The sequence below is a fragment of the Tamandua tetradactyla genome, chromosome 2 (assembly GCF_023851605.1).
Source record: "Tamandua tetradactyla isolate mTamTet1 chromosome 2, mTamTet1.pri, whole genome shotgun sequence".
NCBI lineage: Eukaryota > Metazoa > Chordata > Mammalia > Pilosa > Myrmecophagidae > Tamandua > Tamandua tetradactyla.
This window is the reverse complement of record NC_135328.1, coordinates 204,323,991-204,345,741: the sequence shown is the minus strand read 5'-3', so window position 1 is coordinate 204,345,741 and position 21,751 is coordinate 204,323,991. Positions and strand designations below refer to the sequence as shown.

Sequence of the window (21,751 nt, the reverse complement as noted above, 5' to 3'; positions counted from 1 at the left end):
TTGCAGACTAGTTAGTTTTAATTGAATTGAAACATAACCCTAAAATGACCACTTTGTAATGATAGCTCTAAATTTGACTAAATTTGTAGTGAGAGTACTCTGCTGCAGAAATAAAAATTTTACCTGCTGCTTTCTAAGTGGGTTGGAATTGTTACTGTTTTAAAACTGCTTGTATTCGTTTGTAAGTCCCTTTACTGTTTCAAGAGCAATGACTTAATTTATGGCATTTACTGTATGCCAGGCATGGCTTTAAGTTCTTTACATGTATTATTTTATTCAACCAATTTAACCTATGAGGAAGGTACTACTCTATTTTTAGAAAAGGGAAAAACAGAAAGGTTCAATAACTTTTCCAAGGTCATATAGCTAGAATGGTAGAGGCAGGCTGGCAGAACCCATGCTTTTAAAACAGGAAATCTGTAACACATTTCCAATGAATTGCTGAGCTGTCAGGTCAAGAAGCCTAAGAAATGGAAGATTTGTAGATAAATACAAAGAGAAACTGCAAGCTTTGTGTCTTACTAATTCTCTCTTCTTGCCTCCCTCCTCTCCAATAAAATTTAGTAGTCATCAGGGTGAAGAGACAGGAATGTACGTTAACTGCTTTTTCTACTGTCTTTTTTCCATTGCGGGTCTGTCAACAGATATATACTTACCACTCCTATAGCAATGATATTGTTTGTCTTTATTAATTTCAGTAATCAGGAGAGGTAATTTATGTAATGTTTAGGAGCAGGGATTTGGAGGCAGATTACTTGGGTTATATCCCAGTTCTACCATCTACTGACTGATTATCCTTGGTCTAGTTATTTCACTGAGCCGTTCACTGGTCTTAGCTGTGAAATGGGGATAATATAGAATATATGCCTCATAGGGTTGTTGGGAGGATGAAATATATGAATATGTATAATATATTCATAACAATACTGAGCAGTACAGTATGTGCTATTTTTCTGACGCTATTAATATTGTTTGTAAACATTTTTAGTGTGAACTTGTGCTAACTGGTAATTTAAACCTCTGAAGTCTCTTGGTCCATGATCTCTCAATATCCGGAGTGAATTTTTCATTACTAATATACCTGCTTGGTACCACTAACTCATATTGATAATTTTGATTCTATTTTTAAAAACTTATTTCCAAGTGAGCCAAAGTGCCAGTAATGATTATCTTAGTTTAGATTCTTGTGTAACAGGTTTTCCTTGTCTTGCGGTCATATATAGGCAGGGGTTCTCAAACTTCACTGTGCATTAGAACTACATAGGGACAGTTAAGTTCTGATTTAGTAGATCTGGGGTGAGGTCCCAGGAATATGAATTGTTAAACCGATTCTGGGTACTCTCACTCTGGTAATCTGAGATGATAGCTTTAGAATTGCTGATTTAGAGGCTGAATTCAAGGATAACCAGACAAAGAGGTTACAAAGGTAATAACTACCATATTTGTAGGTTACATGTAGGCAAGGGTGATTTGTAAATGAAAGAAGCATTTAACTTGGTGTTTAAAAATCATACATTGAATCTGTCCTCATATACCTAAATTATTTTTTAGAAATCTGTTATATATCTTTATTTTGGGGACAACTCTGTAAATATTGAGAGAAATAGTATAGGAATCTGGAAGTGAAGAAGAAATATTTGGGTGGAATTTTTTTGTCATCAGCTAATTAGCAGCAAATACATTTAATTTTTTTTAACCTTTGTTGTTAATGTGTCTGCTATGTGTAAAGCATGAGAAGATTTGATTGAGATAACAGTCCACCAGGCAGGGAGAATAGTGCAGAGTAAGTTTTTTTTTTTAATTTTATTTTTTAAAAATTGTTAATTAACTTTAAATTAAAAAATATGACAACAAAGAGACACAAACATTCCTAATATATAATAATTCCATCCTACATATGTAATCAATAATTCTCAATGTCATCACATAGTTGCATATTCATCATCATGATCATTTATTTCTTAGAACATTTGCATCAATTCAGAAAAAGAAATAAAAAGACAACAGAAAAATAAAATGAAAACAGAAAAAAAAATTATACATACCATACCCCTTACTCCTCCCTTTCATTGATCACTAGCATTTCAAACTAAATTTACTTTAACATTTGTTCCCCGTATTATTTATTTTTATTCCATATGTTCTACTCCTCTGTTGACAAGGTAGATAAAAGGAGCAACAGACACAAGGTTTTTACAATCACGCAGTCACATCGTGAAAGCTTTATCATTATGCAGTCATCATCAAGAAACATGGCTACTGGAACACAGTTCTACATTTTCAGGCAGTTCCCTCCCGCCTCTCCATTTCCTCTTGGATAACAAGGTGATATCCACTTAATGCGTAAGAATAACCTCCAGGATAACCTCTTGACTCTGTTTGGAATCTCTCAGCCATTGACACTTTGTCTCATTTTACTTTTCCCCCTTTTCGTTGAGAAGGTTTTCTCAATCCCTTGATTCTGAGTCTCAGCTCATTCTAGGGTTTTTCTCAATCCCTTGATGCTGAGTCTCCGCTCATTCCGAGATCTCTGTCCCACGTTGCCAGGAAGGTCCACACCCCTGGGAATCATGTCCCACGTAGAGAGGGGTAGGGTGGTGAGACTGCTCGTTATGTTGGCTGGAGAGAGGGGCCACATCTGAGCAACAAAAGAAGCTCTCTTGGGGGTGACTCTTAGTCCTAAATTTTAAGTAGACTTGACCTATCCTTTGTGGGGTTAAGTTTCATATGAACAAACCCCAAGACTGGGGGCTCTGCCTGTAGCTTTGGTTGTCCACACTGCTTGTGAGAATATCAAGAATTCAACTTGGGGAAGTTGAATTTCTCCCCATTCTCACCACTCCCTGAAGGGGGCTTTGCAGATACTTTTCCACTCACTGATCGAATCACTCTGGGATTCATCGGGGCATCATTCTGGACAAACCAGCAAAATCTCATTTCCCACTCAAGGTTCCATGTACTTATGTTGTTCAACCAGCTATCTATATAAGTTATACTAGGACATGCACCAGTCAAAATACAAATTCCACACCAAATAAACATTTTTTACTTTAGTCTCAGATACAAGTTGAAATTCCAAAATATTGATTACCATCAATTTTCAGCAGCCTGCAGTAATGATATTCCTTTGTTCTTCCCCATGCAAAAACACCCTTCAAATTTGTACATTTAGTCACTATCATTATACACTCTAGGCATTCCTGGATTATACTATCTCAATCTTTATCATCTCTTTTTCTTCGTGATTTCATTTATGCCTCCAGCCCTCCTCCCTCTATCATTCTCACATTCAGCTTCATTCAGTGTTTTAACATAATTGTATTACAGTTAGGTAATATTGTGCTGTCCATTTCTGAGTTTTTATATTCAGTCCTGTTGCACAATCTGTATCCCTTCAGCTCCAATTACCCAATATCTTACCCTATTTCTATCTCCTGATGGTCTCTGTCACCAATGAAATATTCCAAATTTGTTCACTAATGTCAGTTCATATCAGTGAGACCATACAGTATTTGTCCTTTTGTATTTGTCAAATCTCACTCAGCGTAATGTCCTTAAGGTCCATCCATGTTGTTACATATTTCATAACTTTGTTCTGTCTTACAGCTGCATAATATTCCATTGTATGCATATGCCACAGTTTGTTTAGCCACCTGACTGTTGATGGACATTTTGGCTGTTTACATCTCTTGGTAATTGTAAATAATGCTGCTATAAACATTGGTGTGCAAATGTCCATTTGTGTCCTTGCCCTCGTGTCCTTTGAGTGGAGACAACATATAGATGGGTCCTGTTTTTTAATCCATTCTGCCAGTCTATGTCTTTTGATTGGGGAGTTTAATCCATTAACATTTAGTGTTATTACTGCACGGGTAGTACTTTCTTCTGCTATTTTGCCTTCTGGATTTTATATGTCATATCTAATTTTCCTTCTTTTTACCTTTACTCATAGTCTTTTTTTCAATGCTCTTCTCCACACACCTCTCTCTTCTGTCTTTTCATATCTGTCTCTAGTGCTCCCTTTAGTATTTCTTGCAGAACTGGTCTTTTGGTCACAAATTCCCTCAGTGATTTTTTTGTCTGAAAATGTTTTCATTTCTCCCTCATTTTTGAAGGACAGTTTTCCTGGATATAGAATTCTTGGTTGGCAGTTTTTCTCTTTTAATAATTTAAATATATCATCCCACTGTCTTCTCACCTTCATGGTTTCTGCTGAGAGATCTACACATAGTCTTATTGGGCTTCCCTTGTATGTGATGGATTGCTTTTCTCTTGTTGCTTTCAAGATCCTCTCTTTCTCTTTGACCTCTGACATTCTGATTAGTAAATGTCTTGGAGCACTTCTGTTTGGATCTGTTCTCTTTGGGGTATGCTGTTCTTGGATCTGTTATTTTAAGTCTTTCATAACAGTTGGGAAATTTTCAGTGATAATTTCTTCCATTAGTTTTTCTCCTCCTTTTCCCTTGTCTTCTCCTTCTGGGACACCCACAACACGTATATTTGTGCACTTCATATTGTCCTTCAATTCTCTGAGTCCCTGCTCATATTTTTCCATTTTTTCCCCTATAGTTTGTTTTTCTTGCCGGATTTCAGATGTTCTGTCCTCCAGTTCGCTAATCCTATGTTCTGTCTCTTGGAATCTACCGTTGTAGGTTTCCATTGTTTTTTTCATCTCCTCTACTGTGCCTTTCATTCCCATAAGTTCTGTGATTTGTTTTTTCAAACTTTTGATTTCTTCTTTTTTTCATTCCTTGCCTTCTTTATATCCTCCCTCAATTCATTGATTTGGTTTTTGGTGAGGTTTTCCTTATCTGTTCATATATTCTGAATTAATTGTTTCAGCTCCTGTAGCTTATTTGAATTGTTGGTTTGTTCCTTTGACTGGGCCATGTCTTCAATTTTCCTAGTGTGATTTGTTATTTTTTGCTGGCATCTAGGCATTTAATTACCTTAGTTAGTTTATTTTAGAGATTGCTTTCACTTCTTTTACCTAGGGTTTTCTTGCTGGATGAATTTGTTGTCTCTCTGTTCTTTGACATTCCGTTCAGCTTTATTGGGACCTTTAGCTTAAGTTTTTCTTTTTAACAGAGGAGAATTTTTCAGTTCTTGTTTTCTTGTTTCTTGCCCTGCTTGTGTGGTGCCTTCCCCCCCCCCACACACACTTAGGAGGGTCTACTTAGATGTTATGGACCCCAGCCAGATTTTCCCAGACCAAACTGGCCTCCTATCAGGAGGAAAGAGTCACCTGTGTTGGTTTTCCCTGAGGGTGAGACCCAGCATGTTGAAAGACTTTCCTGTGACATCTCTGGACTCTGTTTTTCTTATCCTGCCCAGTATGTGGTGCTTGTCTGACTGCAGGTCCCACTAGCATAAGATGATGCAGTACCTTTAAAGAACTTTGGCAGACTCTCCCTGCTGGGGGCGTGGTGGAGACAGAGGAGAGGCTGTAGGCTGGTTTTAATGGCTTCAAATTACCAAGCCCTGGTGTCTGAATTCCTCGAGGGAGGGATTCCACCTGAGTTGGGCTTCACCCCTCCTGGGGTGAAGGCAAAGGCTCCAGACAGGCTCTCATACAACCTTGTTTCTGCCTATGTCTGAGGCAGTTGCAGCCTGAGAAGTCCTGCCACTGAATCCAGAGGTAGTCAAGCCATTGTAGAAAAACAACCACAAAAACCTCTGTTTCCTTTTTTTTTTTTCTTTTTCCATCAGCCCTGCCCCATTGGTTCCGGGGCAAAAATCAGCGACCTATGCTTTGACCAGGTTCACCTGAGCTGGGGGCCTATTTTTAGTAGTCAGAACTTGTTAATTAATTCCACAATTGGCGTTTGGTTGGTCTCAGCCCCTGCTGCTGGTAAAGTCCCTTTCCTTTCCCCTCTGGGAAGCAGCCTGTGGTGGAGGGCAGTGAGTTCACCTGCTGATTTGGCTTAAAGAGGCTACATCTGAGCAACAGAAGAGGTTCTCTGGGGGTGACTCTTAGGTATAATTATGAGCAGGTTTAGCTTCTCTTTTTCAGGAATAAGTTTCATAGGGGCAAACCCCAAGATTGAGGGCTCAGCCTATTGAATTGGTTGTCCCCACTGCTTGTGAGAATATCAGGAATTCCCTAGAGGGGGAAGTTTGATGTTTCCTTCTTTCTTTCCACTCCCCCAAGGGGACTTTGCAAATACTTTTTTAAAATTCTCTGCCCAATTTACTCCAGGATATATCTGGCATTGCACTAACTGGACAAATCAACACGTTCTGATGTTTGATGTTTCCTTCTTTCTTTCCACTCCCCCAAGGGGACTTTGCAAATACTTTTTTAAAATTCTCTGCCCAATTTACTCCAGGATATATCTGCATTGCACTAACTGGACAAATCAACACGTTCTGATGTCCTATTCAAGATTCCATGCAATTATGGTTTTCAAGTAAACGGATCATTCTGCTTAAGTTAGATAATGCGCTACCCAAAATATAAATTTTGCACCAAAAAAACATCTTTCCCTTTGGTCTGACACAGAAGTTGAAGTTTTATAATATGGATGATATCATTCTTTACCGAATATTCTGATTTACTTTAGTCTGTCCGCATCAGCTTCATTTGTATTTCATTTCATTCATATTTCTAGTTGAAGTTGATCACTTTTTCATTTTTTTTTAACAGGTGCTGAATGAGGTAATGCTTTCATAGCTTCATTGCTCTAACTCAGAGTCTCCGGTGTCACATAAATACCCGAAGTTTCAGGGAATGACCAGGTTATACATAAATAGCTTAGGATCTCAGAAACTAGAAATAAGTTACAACTCCAGAATAGGTGTGACTGCTGTAAGAGCTTGCAATCTAGGACCCCTTTACATAGGCTCCAATCTGTTAACCCATGTTCTCAATTTCAATTCTCTTAGTTTGTATATTACAGTTAGTCCATATGAATGAGGTATGATAATATTTGTCTTTTTGTTTCTGACATCTCATTCAACATAGTGTCCTTAAGGTTCATTCACCTAGTTGTATGCCTCACAACTTCATTCCTTATACACTACAGTTCCCCCTTCCTCAGGCAATGTATCCTTAGGCTACCTCTGTCCATTGGGGTCGCGAACACTGCCACCATAAACACCAGTGTATAAGTGTTCGTTTGTGTCCTCATTCTCAGTTCCTCCAGCTATGTACCGAGCACTGGTGTTCCTGGATCATATGGCAGCCCTACCCCTAGCCTCCTGTGAAACCACCATGCTGCCCTCCAGAGGGACTGTACCTCTCACCTTCCCTACCAACAATGAATAGATACATGTCTTTCTCCACATTTTCTCTAGGCTGAGATATTTTTAAAATGACGCATTAAAAGGATAAAACTGATAAACCAATTTGAAGTATTGTTACTTTTGTCCCTAAGCTTACTTTGGAAATTCTTCAAATACAGGTTATGCTGTAGTTGTATGTTTTAGTAATAGTCGTGAATTTCTTGGTGGCCACAATGATCTCATATCTAATGTTTTCTTGTAATTACCAGTTGTTTATATCACAGAGAGATAACTGACTGTTTATTTGTTTATGGTCATCTGAAGATAGTTCATTTTAATAGAATCTCCAAATATAGATATTTAAAAAGAATTCAATTTGAGTCAGATTTAAATTATTCTCCTTTCATACAGTAATTAATAGTTCCTTTTTTTTTAATGTCTTAGAGCAGTTCTAACCTCCTCCAACAATGCTGTTATATTATAAATATGTTTGTGATTTACAAATGCAGCCAAATCACATTTGTCGCTTTAGTTGTGGAAACATTTTATTCCCAGTTTCTTCTTTTTTTTTTTTTTGCTAGGGAATTTTAAGGAAAATTTCAAGAAATGATAGCTCTTTCTTCACTAGAAGTTGCAAATTTATAGATGGCCTCTTGTTTTTGTATTTGTTTGTTGATGTGGGCTTTAATTCTTTAAAGTGCATAGCAGATACAGAATGAAGATAAGGTCATCCTGAGGGATGACAATTTGATTTCAACCACAATTAAAACTTAACAGCATTTATGATAGATATTTTGAGCTGTAAAGTCAGCGGTTAAGTTTCACTGTAAAGTTATTTGATAAATCCTATTACTAATATTTTATTGCTTCTAAGAACTATTTTTCACTTTTAATACCTCTGAATTTAGGATGCATTTAAAATTAGCGTACTATTTTTAGAGTCTGTGAAATAACAATAGTAATAATGTAATAAAGAAACCCAAAATACTAGAGGCTTAATGAGACAAATCATTTCTTTCTCATGTAAAAGCCCTGGAGAGCAATCCAGGGCTGATCCCTTCTATTGTGTTGTTCATCCTTAACATGTCATTTCTGTCTGTCATGTCTGTGTTCAGCCTAAAGTCTGGAATAGGGGAGGCTAGGCCCTTTGCTTTTTTTTCTGGAAAGGAGAATGGGGAATTAGTACTTATTCTGAAAGTCCATGTGCTCAATTAAAATAAAAGGTCCTATTAAGAAATCACTGGGTTATAAGGGTATTGGGAAAAACTAGCATTCTCTGCCATGCTGTGTCCCTGAAGAATTTCTTTTTTTTTTGTTTAATTTTTATTGATACAACAACGTACAAGCACGTACATTCTTAATATACATACGTTCCATACATGGTGTACAATCAATGACTCACAAGGCCCTTTGCTTTTAAGGCTAGTCCAGGAAGTTGCATCCATCACTTCTGCTTGGTTTGCTAGAACATAATCAGGGTGGTTACTTCTAGCTGCAGTGGATTCTGGGAAAAGTGCTTTTTACTAGGGGCCATATGCTTAGCTACCTTGTTACTGAAGAAGAGGAAAAGGATTGGGAGACAGTTAGTAGACTACCACCAGTGTAAAAATAGTAATAGGGTATATGGGAAAAAACATAGCTATTGTAAAGTATGAACTGTAGTTAACAGTAATATTTTAAAATTCATTAACAGTAACACATTTACTGCACCAATACTATGAGTCAACAATGGGGGGAGGGCGGCGGAAATAGGAGATACAGGAGGATTTGGGTTTTATTTTATATATTTTTTTATTTGTTATTTTTTATTGTATCTGTTCTGGAGTAACGAAAATATTCTCAAATCAGTCGTACAGATGTATGCACAACTGTGATGATACTGTGAGCCAGTGATAGTATACTTTGGATTGTTTGTGTGGTATGTGAATTTATCTCAATAAATTTGGGGAAAAAATCCCCCCCCCAAATTAATTTCTGTCCAGTGTTTATGATTACCTTGACTTAAGAAATCAGTTAGTAATAGTGGTCAGGGGAAATAGAAGGTAACAGAACTGAATTAGAAATAGGTTTGTAGGAAATGGGAAAATATTCTGTAGGATATTTTGATGTGATCAGAACTGTCCCTGCTTACCTTTCTTTCCTTCACTCTGAGTTGAAAAGAAATTCAATAGAAGACCTTATTTTCTTTGCAGAACATTATTATGTTTCCAAGAGGTATATTCATAGGAACCATGAGAGAACAACTATTCCTATTTCCTCCTTATGCCTGCCTTGAAGTGGCAAGAGAACATGCTAGCAGTTTTTATAGGGTTGGTCCTTGTCAAAGCACAGTACCCCAAGACGGTACTCTGATTATCATTGGGTTTTTCCCAAATCCTTTGTTAAGTAAGTGGCATTCTTCTGGAATAGTTCACTAGAATTTGTATAGCACTGAGTTCAGTGTACTTGGTTTGTTATATTGTTAAGTAATTTTGATTTAGCTTCAGGATTGGGATATTTAACCTTTAATGCTATATTAGTATGCATACTTCTGTAGTGCATAATAGAGAAAAGGAAAAAGGGAGAAATGAAAGGAAGTTGAAAAAAGAAAGAAAAATATAATCAAGATGATTTTGATGAGGAATGGGAGGGTATATATTTCCTGTAGGTTATGCGCCACTAATTTTGTTTTTTTGTTCTTTTGTTATGTGATTTTCCGTCTATTTAATAACTCACCATGTGCCAGTCTTTGTGTTAAGTGCTGTAAGTACCTTCATGAGTGAGATAGTGTGTATAGGTTTAGGAATTCAGAGACATTAACAGACAGTTATAAATTAGCATGATCAAATGTAGTGAAGTGTGCTATAGTATCACATAGGCATGGCATCCAGCACAGAGTTAGGTGGTTCCGTTATATTTTTATGTTTAATTAGCAATTCTAGTCAACAAGAAATTGTAACCCCTTCAAGATTATACATGAAATAAGAATTTATCTTAAAATCTAGATATACATGGAATGGTGTTTCTTTTTTATTCCTTCAGGAAACTCACAGCATTTTATTGAATCTAAAGTGCCACTTATACCGATTATGTCAGAAGGTGGGGGGGGGAATGTGACTGATAATGACAGTACGCACCCAGATTAAAAACACATTGTGATTTTACAGATGTTTAAATGTGAAAAATATCTCAGAATTGATGAATGTAATGTATCTGTATTCAACAGCTTTTTAGAATGGAGAAATACAATAAGAGAAACTAAAGTAATATATCTGTTTATAAATCAATATAATTTAAAATGATCTGACTTTTTCATTATAAAAATTTAGATTTTGACCTTTTTGTGTCATGAATGTTGAATTAGTAACTACGCAACCTGGTGCTAAAACAATTGGAGACTAGGGATCACCCTAATCCTTGTCCAGTTCCTCATGCTGTTAACATACTGTAGGGAGGTAATGGTATTACTCTGCTGCTTCTTGGTCATATTCTGAGTAACTACAGCTTTAAGACTGGACAGATTGACCCTTCTTTCAAGCGGTGGGCTTTGTAGTGTAGTCTTATTCACACATATTTACATATGCATGTGTACATACAGTTGAAGGGTTTCATAAAATAATTCTAGCACACTATATGGGACTCATTCTGATTGTAGCCTCTTCCCTTTCACTATAAAAAGAAATATGCTGATCATCACAACACTTTGGACATTTTTTTTTTAAATACTTAACAAGTAGAAACAACCAGGGATCAGAACTTGGAAAACTGACACTTGTGACTTTGAACACATCATTATTTCTCTTTTTTTAGTTTCCTTCAACTGTAGTAGTAATTGTGTTCTTGCTCTGAAAGAGTGAACCTTTTAGTTGAGAAAAAAAAAACAAGTAAAATAAAATAAACAAGTTTTCTTAATCTTTTTTGTAGGTCAACATCGAATTTGAAGTATTTAAAGTGGATACAAAACTGTTTCAGCAATGCAGACAATTAAGTGCGTTGTTGTGGGTGATGGTGCTGTTGGTAAAACATGTCTCCTGATATCCTACACAACAAACAAATTTCCATCTGAATATGTACCAACTGTAAGTATAAAGACTACCATCTGTTAGTGGAATATACTGTATATAATTTGATATACTCTTGAAAACTCTTCCTCTGCATACTGAAATTTTTCTGTCTGCCTTTGTTTCCTGTTTTTAAAGATCTTGACTTCTCATGGGTAAATTGTATACACTTTAAAATTAAACAGCTGAAAAATCAGTGGAAAGTCAAAAGGGGTGACACAAGGGTTTGCAAGAAGTGCTGGGAGGCAAAACTACAATAGACAAGATTCTAAAGAGTGGTGGTCTCAGTTTGGAGAAGTATGCCCTACATCTTGGAATGAGGTGACTTTTCTTTTTTTTGATATCTTGGCCAATGATTGATCAGTGCTTGGAGGTTCCCTGGGATACTTTTTGGGGTTTTGTAATTTCAAAGATACTAGTAGATTTCTCCACCTAGAGGGAATAGGAGAGAGTCTTGTGGAGCTATTCTCTTAGTAGTAATGGTGCTCCAAAATGGTCTTAGGGAACAGAAAAGACCTGGTTTGTTAGGAAAACACCAACAGAAGCCTTTGGTCCTATAATTACTTTTTATTTGTTTCTTAGAAGGGCAGAGAGAAAATGGGAATAGCAAAGTTGAAGTGAAAAGAATTATTTAGAGTAATACTTACTTGTTAAAGAATGCTTTTAAGAATCCAGTGTTTGTCCCAGTTAGGGTGACTTGACCAGTGCTGTAATTATGTTAAACATGAATGTCCAGTCAGTGGTGAAAGGGGATTTGGGGTTGACTTGGTACTGCAATAATCATCTCTGTTAAGTGAGCTGTTTTAGGGATTATGAAGTATTGATGTGCTATTAATATGGGACTGGTGTTCTTTGGAAATGAAAAGGAAGAAAATGTGTGAGTAATTTAGGTCAGTTTTCAGAAACGTGAACACTATTAAGAAGGCAAATTATAGGGTAAAGGTTTGGTGGTACACTCAGTTGGAATTGGCAGTCTGTAATAGTCCAAGGCAGGAAAAGTAATTGAGGTAGACCAAGGATATAGGAAGAAAGAAGATGAAATTTCTTGGAGCAGGAGAATTTGAAGATGTAATTAAATACAAATCACATCTTTGATTTGTCCGTTTGTGGGGAACAGTGTAAGGTGGAAGAAGTTCTGAGGTTGAAAATGATTTTTGGAGATAACAATTATTTCATCTTTCAGTGAGGACAACTATGAGAATATTTATGTTTCAGTCTCTTATTAGTGCTACTTACCTATAAGCATAGTTTCTGAGTTAGTTTGATCATAAGGTGAGTGTACTGAGTATTTGTTATGTCGATCTCTGGAAAAGGGATAGGGTGGAGGGAAAGTAGTAGTGTTAAAAAGTTTTAAATGAGCCTAGTTAGGTAAATAAACAGACCAGGAAGCACAAATAATGTACTCAGAGTACCTGTTTAAGCTGTTATGGAGATGGATTTGTGTAAAATGCTTCTTTGTGCCCATATGTGAACAGAGAATTACCACTTCTAGAATAATAGCAATTTAGAGCTGCAAAGATTCATATGTGTTATTTTTTATGGATGAGGGAATTCAGGCTCAGTTTAGGGATGAGACTTAGATGCCTAAATATTCAAACATTGGTTTTATGCCAGTCTGGAATGGCAGGCAACTTTTCTAATTCTTAATCTAGTCCTGTATTTGAACAGTCCAATAAAGTGGGAATATTTAAGTCCCTTTTCCTAAGTGTGACTTAACAAAGAAAATAACTTGTAGTTTGAGAACTTAACCAAATTTATTCCATTTCTTTGATTTTGTTATCAATATCCAAGTTTCTGTTAAGCAGTTCTCTCCCACACCCTTGCTTCCACTTTTCTTTATCTTCAATTAAGGACCCAAACAACCCTTTAAAATGTGAACCATAAAATTAGAGCTAGATAACTAAAAGCTTAAGCAAAACTGGACTTAAAATGCATCATCCTTCTGGTTGGGAAGTATCACTTTTTAATTGTAAATTAATTTAAGGAAACTGAATTAGTGTTGGATCTCTGCCAGGTTCTGCAGATTTGGCACCATTACCTTACATTTTCAAAAATAATTAGTTGACCAATACTTGTATCTACTGTCTTTGTTATGGGTTTTATGTTCTATTTGAAAATAAAGCAGCTAATCAAAGAAGGAATATTAGGTCACATGATACAGCTCTATATCTGATAACATGAATCTTACTGATGCAATCCCCAGCAAATCAGCCAGCCTTTTCTTGACACTGTTTTGAATACTTTAGGGGATCTTCATTTCTCTCAAATAGATTTGTTTGTAACAAGGTTTGGGCCCTGAGAGGAAAAAAGCTAGATTATCACAGATCTAGGAGATTTTGATTCTAGATTAAAAAGAAATGCCCTATGAAGGAATGATTTCTTAGAAATCAGATTGAACATTGAGGGTAAAACCACTGTCTCAAAAGTTTCAAACTTGAGCAGGATCATTTGTGTAGCTAGGCAACCTTGCTCCTGTAATGTCTCTCAACCTTCTGTGGCTTTTTTATCCAGGTTTCTGGAGTAGAGCAGATGTTCTAGAACACATTCTCTGTCACTTTTTCCAAGAACCACCTTGTTGGCAAGGTTGCTTATATGTAAGGAAGGTAGACTAAGTCAGAGAGAATTAAGTCTAAAGTAGGAAACATTGCTTTAGCTTGAGTTTTCATTTCCCATTTTGACCATCTCTGTACACTAATGATATATTTTTGTGTTTTTAGGTTTTTGACAACTATGCAGTCACAGTTATGATTGGTGGAGAGCCATATACTCTTGGACTTTTTGATACTGCAGGTGACAACTTAATGTCTTTTATAATGTTTTAGTCTGTAGTTAAAAAGCAATTGCCGTTGTCTTGTTTGGATACTTTGGGAGACTAACATATTAGCAAACCACTTGAAGTAGTTAGCCTGATGGGATAACATGCTGGTTGATACCTGACCGAGGAATAATCCCATACCTGTCAGTGGGAGTTTGGAGTATCCTGGGTAGATGTGTGGTAGGATAAGCTCGGGTGAGAGCATAGTATGTCACACAAGGTCCAAATTGAACAAAATCCTTGGTCTGTGTGCCTTGCAAGGAATTGGGGACTGCATTAATAGTTGAAAGAGACTTAGGAAAGAATGCATATGAAAATGTCTACCCATTATCTCCCTTCATCCCACTTCCCAGTGTTTCTTAAATATCCAGATAGGCTGTAAATACATAAACAGTACTTATTATTTTCACCCTGTGAAATTTGAGAAATTTAGTATATGTTTCAGTATAATATATGTATAAATAGCTTGTATTTTATACTCTATCTGAAGATATTTTGAGAGCAAACTAATACCTAGCTCCCAGTGGTGACATTTGTGGTCAACTTTCCAAATTCTAAAAACAAATGATTTCTTCCTAAATGTACCTACTTTCTCTGTGTTACTTCCTTGTTTTAACAGTACTGTGCAGCTTAATTTTTGTCTTCTTTCTCTATAGTCTCTATTATTATCAGCTCAGTTATCCACTGGAAAATTTCAGAAGGGTATCCTTTAAAATGCAGGAATTTTAAACTTTCTGCTTTTTAGATTATCCTGTTAAGCTTGATGAATTTTGCTGACTATAGTCGTATAACCTCTTACCATAATCTAGATAAGAACATTTCTGTCACCCTAAAAAGTTAATTCTTTGTGCCCTTTTGCAGTCAGTCTTTTAGCCTGACCCCTGACTCCAGGCTTCTACTGATCTGTTTTTTTGATACTATGGTTTTGCCTTTTCCAGAATTTCACATAAATGGAATCATACAGTATGTAGTCTTTTGTGTTTGACTTCTTTCAGTTAACATAATGGTTTTGAGATTCATCTATGTTGTGTGTATCAATAGCTCATCCATTTTTATTACTGAGTAGTAGTCCATTCAATGAATATAGCACAATTTGTTTATCCATTATGAGTGGATGGATGTTTCAGTTCCAGTTTTAAGCATAATAGAATAATGCAATTTATGAACATTTGAATACAAGCTATTTTGTGTGGACCTGTGCTTTTATTTCCCTTCAGTAAATAGCTTGGCGTGGCTAAGTCTTTAAAGCTAAATTTTTTACCAAAATAATCAATTTTAATCCATTCTCAAAGGTGGCCAGTGGTCCTTTGGTTAATATTGGTTTATTCAACTTAGTTTGATAAGACTTTAGCTCATTCAGCCTCATTTATAACTTTGTTAAATTCCCTCCAGCATTTCAAACTATAAATTTAGTATATTCAGTTTTCTGTTTTAAGAATTCAGTTCCTTCATCTGATAAATGAAACATTCCCAAATTTTGTAACTTTAGTAAATCTGATAACTTGTGATTTCCTGTATTTATGATCCTAAGCTGGATTGTTTACACATTTCATAAAATTCCGAATATTTTTCAACCAAAAACCCTCAAGCTTAAGATCAGTTATTCAATTACACATTTTAAATAGGATTCAGAAAATAGACCACATTCTTACTATGGTGGATTATTTTAAATATTATAGACCTCAAGTGTAAAATAGGGATAGATTATTCCTAAATGTAACTGAATGTTAACAGTATGGGAAGTGATTTATTTAATCTCTATATTAGATTCTGAATCTTCCTGGGATTTTAAGACGTTAAGGTTCTATTCACTAAGGACATAATTTTACTATTCAGACAAGTTGCGGGGTTTCCGTATCAGTGGCTAAGGTCAGGGTTAGTCAGTAGTTACCCACTGACAGGTATGGGATTACTCCTTGGTCCAGCATCAACCATACTTTTTTGACAGGCACTTGGAGCACTGAGGCTGTAGACATCTACAATGTGTCTTTTACCTTTTAAGACATAAGGAGATTCCATATCCTTCTGCAAAGACCATAATCTTATAGTGCCTGTCGTTAAGTAATGCCATTAACTCAGTCTTCTTTCTGCTAAAGCTTTCATCCCCACTCAAATGTCTTCTGACTTCCTTTACTCTAGATTGTAGATTTGTTCACTGCCAGATTTTGCCTCTGACTGCAACTCTTACTGATATATTTAAATAATAACATTTAAGAACAGAGATTGGGCTTTGCCTCTCTCTCTCATGACATTATTATTGCTTTCATGGTAACAACACTGAATTTTTGCAGTAATTCTCCAGAATTATTTTGTTCTTATACATATATACAAAAAAAGCGATAAATTTCAAAATACATTATAACAAGTAGTTAGAGAAGAAATTTCAGAGTTTGTATGAGTTACAGTTCCACAATTTTAGGTTTTTCCTTCTAGCTGTTGCAAGATGCTAGAGATGAAGAAAAATACCAATATGATTCAGCAATTATACTCATTTGTTAAATCCTATCTTTTCTGTTATAACTCCTTCTTCTCCTTTGATCCTTTACCTAATCTTGAGAGGGTATTTGGGCTATGCTCATTCTAACCTTTTCATGTTGGAAAGGGGTGTTGACAATATGGGATGGGGGATGAAACTAGGTGATATTCTTGGAGAGGCTGGCCCCTCTGGGTTTCAGGACTTACTGGCCTTGGAACCCATCTGGAGGTTGTAGGTTTCTGGAAGTCGTCTTCGTGCATAAAACTTCTGTAGAATCTCAAATAGAGCCCTGTATGTTCTTAAGGGTTAACAGTGATGGTTTTGGCAAACCATGCAATTCACAATTATCTAGTTGAAGCTTGCAAATAGTAGTCTCCAGAATAGCTCTAGACTCTATTTGAACTTTCTTAGTCACTGATACCTTATTTTGTTTTCCTATATGTTTTAATATTGTGTATAGTTCTTTGTTTAGTTTTTTTAACATGTTTATCATAGGCCCTTTCCCATGTTGTGTAAATTATTACCCCACCACCAATTCTTTTTTCTGTCAAAATGTTTGTTATTCCTTATTATAAGAGTGTGCAGTTTTGCTTCTTATAAGAAAAAATTGAAATATAGATTTAAAAAAAGGCGAAAATATAAAGCATCTGTTAAGAGACAATTACATCTTAGTGTATATCCTAATAGAACTCTTCTTATACATTCATTGTGTTTAAATACCCTGCCCTCATACCTGCCTTTTCCCCTTAAAGTATGTGTATTGTTTCTACGTATTGTACTTGTATTTCATCATTGTTCATGGTCATTTAGTAGTTCACTGTGTAGCAAATCACACCACAATTTATTTCTTTTCTTTTGTTGGATATTTGGGATACATTACAGTTTTCTTTTATATTTTGTTGTTACCTGTACAAACATTTAATCTTGATTTAATTTGAAACACCCTCTGGAAATTATAGGTTCCAGGAAAGTTGATCGTTCTCTCAATCTATAGGGATCTCATAGTTAATGTCTGTTCTGACTTTTTCATGTTGAGAAGAGGTGTGGATACCAAGGGGATGTAATTAGTTGATAATCTTGGAGAGGTGGTCTCTCTGGCTTTCAGAATTTATCTGGCCTAGAACTGTCTGGAAATTATAGGTTCCAGGAAAGCAAACATAGTGCATGAAACTTTTATGGAGTCTCAGTTTAAGCCCTTGGTGTTCTTAAGAATTAACAGGATTTTTCTTTTTTCATCATATCTTTTTCTGGAGTGATGCAAATATTCTAAAAATGATCATGGTAATGAATACACAGCTATGTGTTGCTATCGTGAGCCATTGATTGTATTCTGTGTTTGGACTCTGTGTGAAGATTTCTCAATTAAAATATTTAAAAAATGAAAAATAAAGGATTTGATCAGAAAAAAAAAGTTGAACAGGGGTGGTTGTTGGTTGAGGTTTAGCAGACCTTGGCAGTCAGCACTGTCTAACTGAAGCTTGCATAAGAATAGCCTCCAGAATAGTCTCTTGACTCTATTTGATTTCTCTTAACCACAGATACCTTGTTTTATTACACTTCTTTTTCCCCTTTTAATCAGAAAGGCATTGTTGATCCCATGGTGCTAGGGCCAGACTCATCCCCAGGAGTCACGCCTCATGTTGCCAGGGAGAATCACACCTCTGGACACCATGTCCCATGTGTGGTGGAGGGTAATGAGTTTCCTTGGAGAGTTGGGCTTAGAGAGGGTGAGAGACTACATCTGAGCAACAAAAGTGGTTTCCTGGAAGCAACCTTAGGTATCATTATAGGTAGTCTTAGCTTCTCCACTACAGAAGTAAGTTTTATAAGGGCAAGCTTCAAAATCAAGGGCTTGGCCTATTTTCCTGAGAGTCCCCAATGGTTGAGAGGGTACTTGGGGTATCCCAGATGGGAAAGTTTAATAATTCCTTTTTTTTTTTTCTTTGGTCTCTCAAAGGACTCTACCAGCCCACCATAGTCTGAGATGTATCCTGGTATTATATTAAGATACACAGAATTACAAGGCCTCATTTCTGTTCTGGACTCTAGGAGCTTGGGTTGTTTAAACGAGATGTCCAGACAGATTGATTTAGATTTTGTGTTACAGAAAATTTAGGTTTTAGACACAATAACCCTCTCTACTTTTGGTTTCATACAGTAGGTGGAAGTCTAGAGTTGCATACACTATTATCTTTTACTCTGTGTTTTGATTTACCTTATCCCAGCCAAATTGGCTTTGTTTTTATCTCTAATTGAGGCCTGACCTCTTTTGATTTACTTTATTGTTATTGTATGCAGCTATGCTGACTTTCAGGGCTGCACACTCCATTTCTGGGTCTTAGGTGTCATAGAGTTACTCTAAGTTCCAGGGAAACACCAGCTGATACACATATAGCTCAGTGTATGAAAATCTAGAAATACAGCTTACAACTTTAGACTAAGTGTGGCTGCTATAAGTGTTTACAATCCAGGCTGTAATTTTCTTGGAAGCATTTTCTAAAAGAGACCTTATATATTTTTTTCTTTTATTTCTGGCTTATTTTCCACTACACATTGTCCCCAAGGTTTATTCAGTTTGTTGTGTGCCTCTCTATGTCCTTCCTTTTTGTAGCTGTACCATGTTCCAGCATACAACTGTATCACAGTTCGCCATTCTGCTTCTTAGTCTTTGTACCCTTCGGCTCCCTTCATCTATGGGGCATCATGAATAATTCCAAAATAGGCTTTACAGTGTCCTCACTTGGTTGTACAGTCAGCTGCACTCTCAATTTTAGACCATTTTCATTGGTTCATAGAGACAGCTGACAAACAGCCTTACCAAATACCAAATCAAAACTACCCCTTATTTCCTGTCCTTCCCTCTCCAGTTAGTTGCTCTGTTAGTGCTGTGATACTGTTGATGTCTTCTTGTTAATTATTGGCCATAGCATGCAATTTAATTTTCACTCTGTACCCCGCTACTATTGACTCTCTGTCCAATATCAAACCTTTGAAGTAGTTCATGTGTGAACCTGTTTATAATTGTAGATTTAATCAGTGGATGGATGGTACCATACATTCCCTTTCAATCACATTCACTTTCAATATGGCAGAGTTACCTTTCACCCCACTAATTAGTTACCATCACTTCTGTCTGTTCCCCTGCATCTGAGTTCAACCTCATTGGGTAGCCTTTCCCCTGCTTCTATAGCTTCTGTGTCCCTCTAGGTCTGCTGTATTCTACGGTGTAACCTCTGAGATTACCAGAGTCATAATCGTGAAATCATAACATTATCTGCCCTTTTGTGTCTGACTCATTTCACTCAGCACCATGTCCTCAGGGTTCATCTATATATGCTTTGGGACCTCATCTCGTTCCACTGCTGCAGAATATTCCATCATACCTACATACCAACTTGTCAATCCACTCGTCTGTTGATGAGCCCATGGACTGGCCCCATCCCATGGCAGTTGTGAATAGCGCCACCATGAACATCAGTCTGCAAATGTATGTCTTGTTACTGTCCCTAGCTCCTCTGGGTATAGACCAAATTTTGGTATTGCTGAGTCATAGGGCAACTCAATATCCAGGCCTCTGAGGAACTGACAAACTATCCTTCACAGCAACTGCACCACTATTCACTCCCACAAACAGTGAATGAGTGTTCTAATTTTTCCATGTCCTCTCCAACATTTGTAGTTTTCTGTTTATTTAATAGAAGCCATTCTTATAGGTGTGAAGCAATAGTTCATTGTAGTCTTCATTTGCATTTCCCTTATAACTAATGAAAATGAGCATCTTGTACTTTTTATTCATCTGTATTTGCTCTTCAGAAAAGTATCTATTCATATCCTCTGCCCATTTTACAATTGGGCTGTTCTTTTGTTGAGCTGTATAATTCTTTATGTACACTGAGTATCAAGCCTTTATTTGATACATGGTTTCCGAAAATTTTCTCCCATTGAGTTGGCTACCTCTTCACCTTTTTGTCAAAGTCCTTTGAGACTCAGAAGCTTTTGATTTTAAGGAGTTCCCATTTGTCTATCTTTTCTTTTGTTGCCTGTGCTTTAGGTTAAGAAGCTTCCTCCTATTACTAGATCTTGAAGATGTTTCTCTGTGTTTTCTCAGAGCAATTTTATGGTACTTGCTCTTCCATTTAGATCTTTAATTCATTCTGAATTAATTTTTGTGTAGGGTGTGAGGTAGGGATCCTTTTGGCTATTGATACCCAGTTCTCCCATGTCCATTTATTGAAAAGACTATTCTATCCCAGTTCAGTGGATTTTTGAGGACCTTATTGAAGATCAGTTGTCCATAGATTTGGTGGTCTTATTTCCACACTCTCAGTTTGATTCCATTGGCCAGTACGTCTATCTTTTTGCCAGAACCATGCTGTTTTAACCATTGTGGCTTTGTAGAAAGCTTTAAAACCAGGAAGTGTTAGTCCTCCCACTTTGCTTTTCCTTTTTTAGGATATCTTTAGCAATCTGGGGTCTCTTTGCTTTTCAAATAAATTTGATAATTAGTTTTTCCAAGTTTTGAAAGTAGGTTATTGGGATTTTATTGGTATTGCATTGAATCTGTAGATCAGTTAGGGTAGAATTGACATCTTAGCCACATTCAGCCTTCCTATCCATGAGCTGATGTTTTTCCATCTATTTAGGTCATTTTAAAACTTCTTTTAGTAATTTTCTGTGTATAAGTCCTTGATATCCTTGGTTAGGCTTATTCCTAGATACCTAATTCTTTCAGCTGCTATTTTGAATGGAATTTTTTTTTCCTGAATTGTCTCCTCAAATGGATCATTGCTTGTATATAGAAACATTACTGATTTTCACACATTAATCTTGTATCCTGCCACTTTGCTGGATTTGTTTATTAGCTCAGGTAGCTTTGTCGTAGATTTCTCAGGGTTTTCTAAGTATAAGTTCATGTATGTCATCTACAAATAATGAAATTTTTACTTCTTCCTTTCCTATTAGGTTGCCTTTTCATTCTTTCTCCTGTCTAATTGTTCCAGCTAGGACTTTGTTCTAGTTTGCTAGCTGCCAGGATGCAATATACCAGAAATGGAATGGCTTTTAAAAAGGGGAATTTAATAAGTTACAGGTTTACAGTTCTAAAACTGAGAAAATGTCCCAATTAAAACAAGTCTATAGAAATGTCCAATTTAAGGCATCCAGGGAAAGATACCTTGGTTCAAGAAGGCTGATGAC

General features: G+C 36.4%; 1 protein-coding gene across 4 annotated transcripts in view; it reads left to right on the top strand.

The window, feature by feature from the left end:
* The window catches only part of CDC42 (cell division cycle 42), a 113,654-nt gene that overhangs the window by 63,464 nt on the left and 28,439 nt on the right, over window positions 1–21,751 (top strand). For all 4 annotated transcript variants that reach the window (XM_077150926.1, XM_077150925.1, XM_077150927.1 and 1 more), the window contains exons 2-3: window positions 11,128–11,282; window positions 13,982–14,054. In XM_077150926.1, the coding sequence (XP_077007041.1) occupies window positions 11,178–11,282; window positions 13,982–14,054 (178 nt within the window). In that variant the 5' untranslated portion in view covers window positions 11,128–11,177. The remainder of the gene's footprint in view (window positions 1–11,127; window positions 11,283–13,981; window positions 14,055–21,751) is intronic.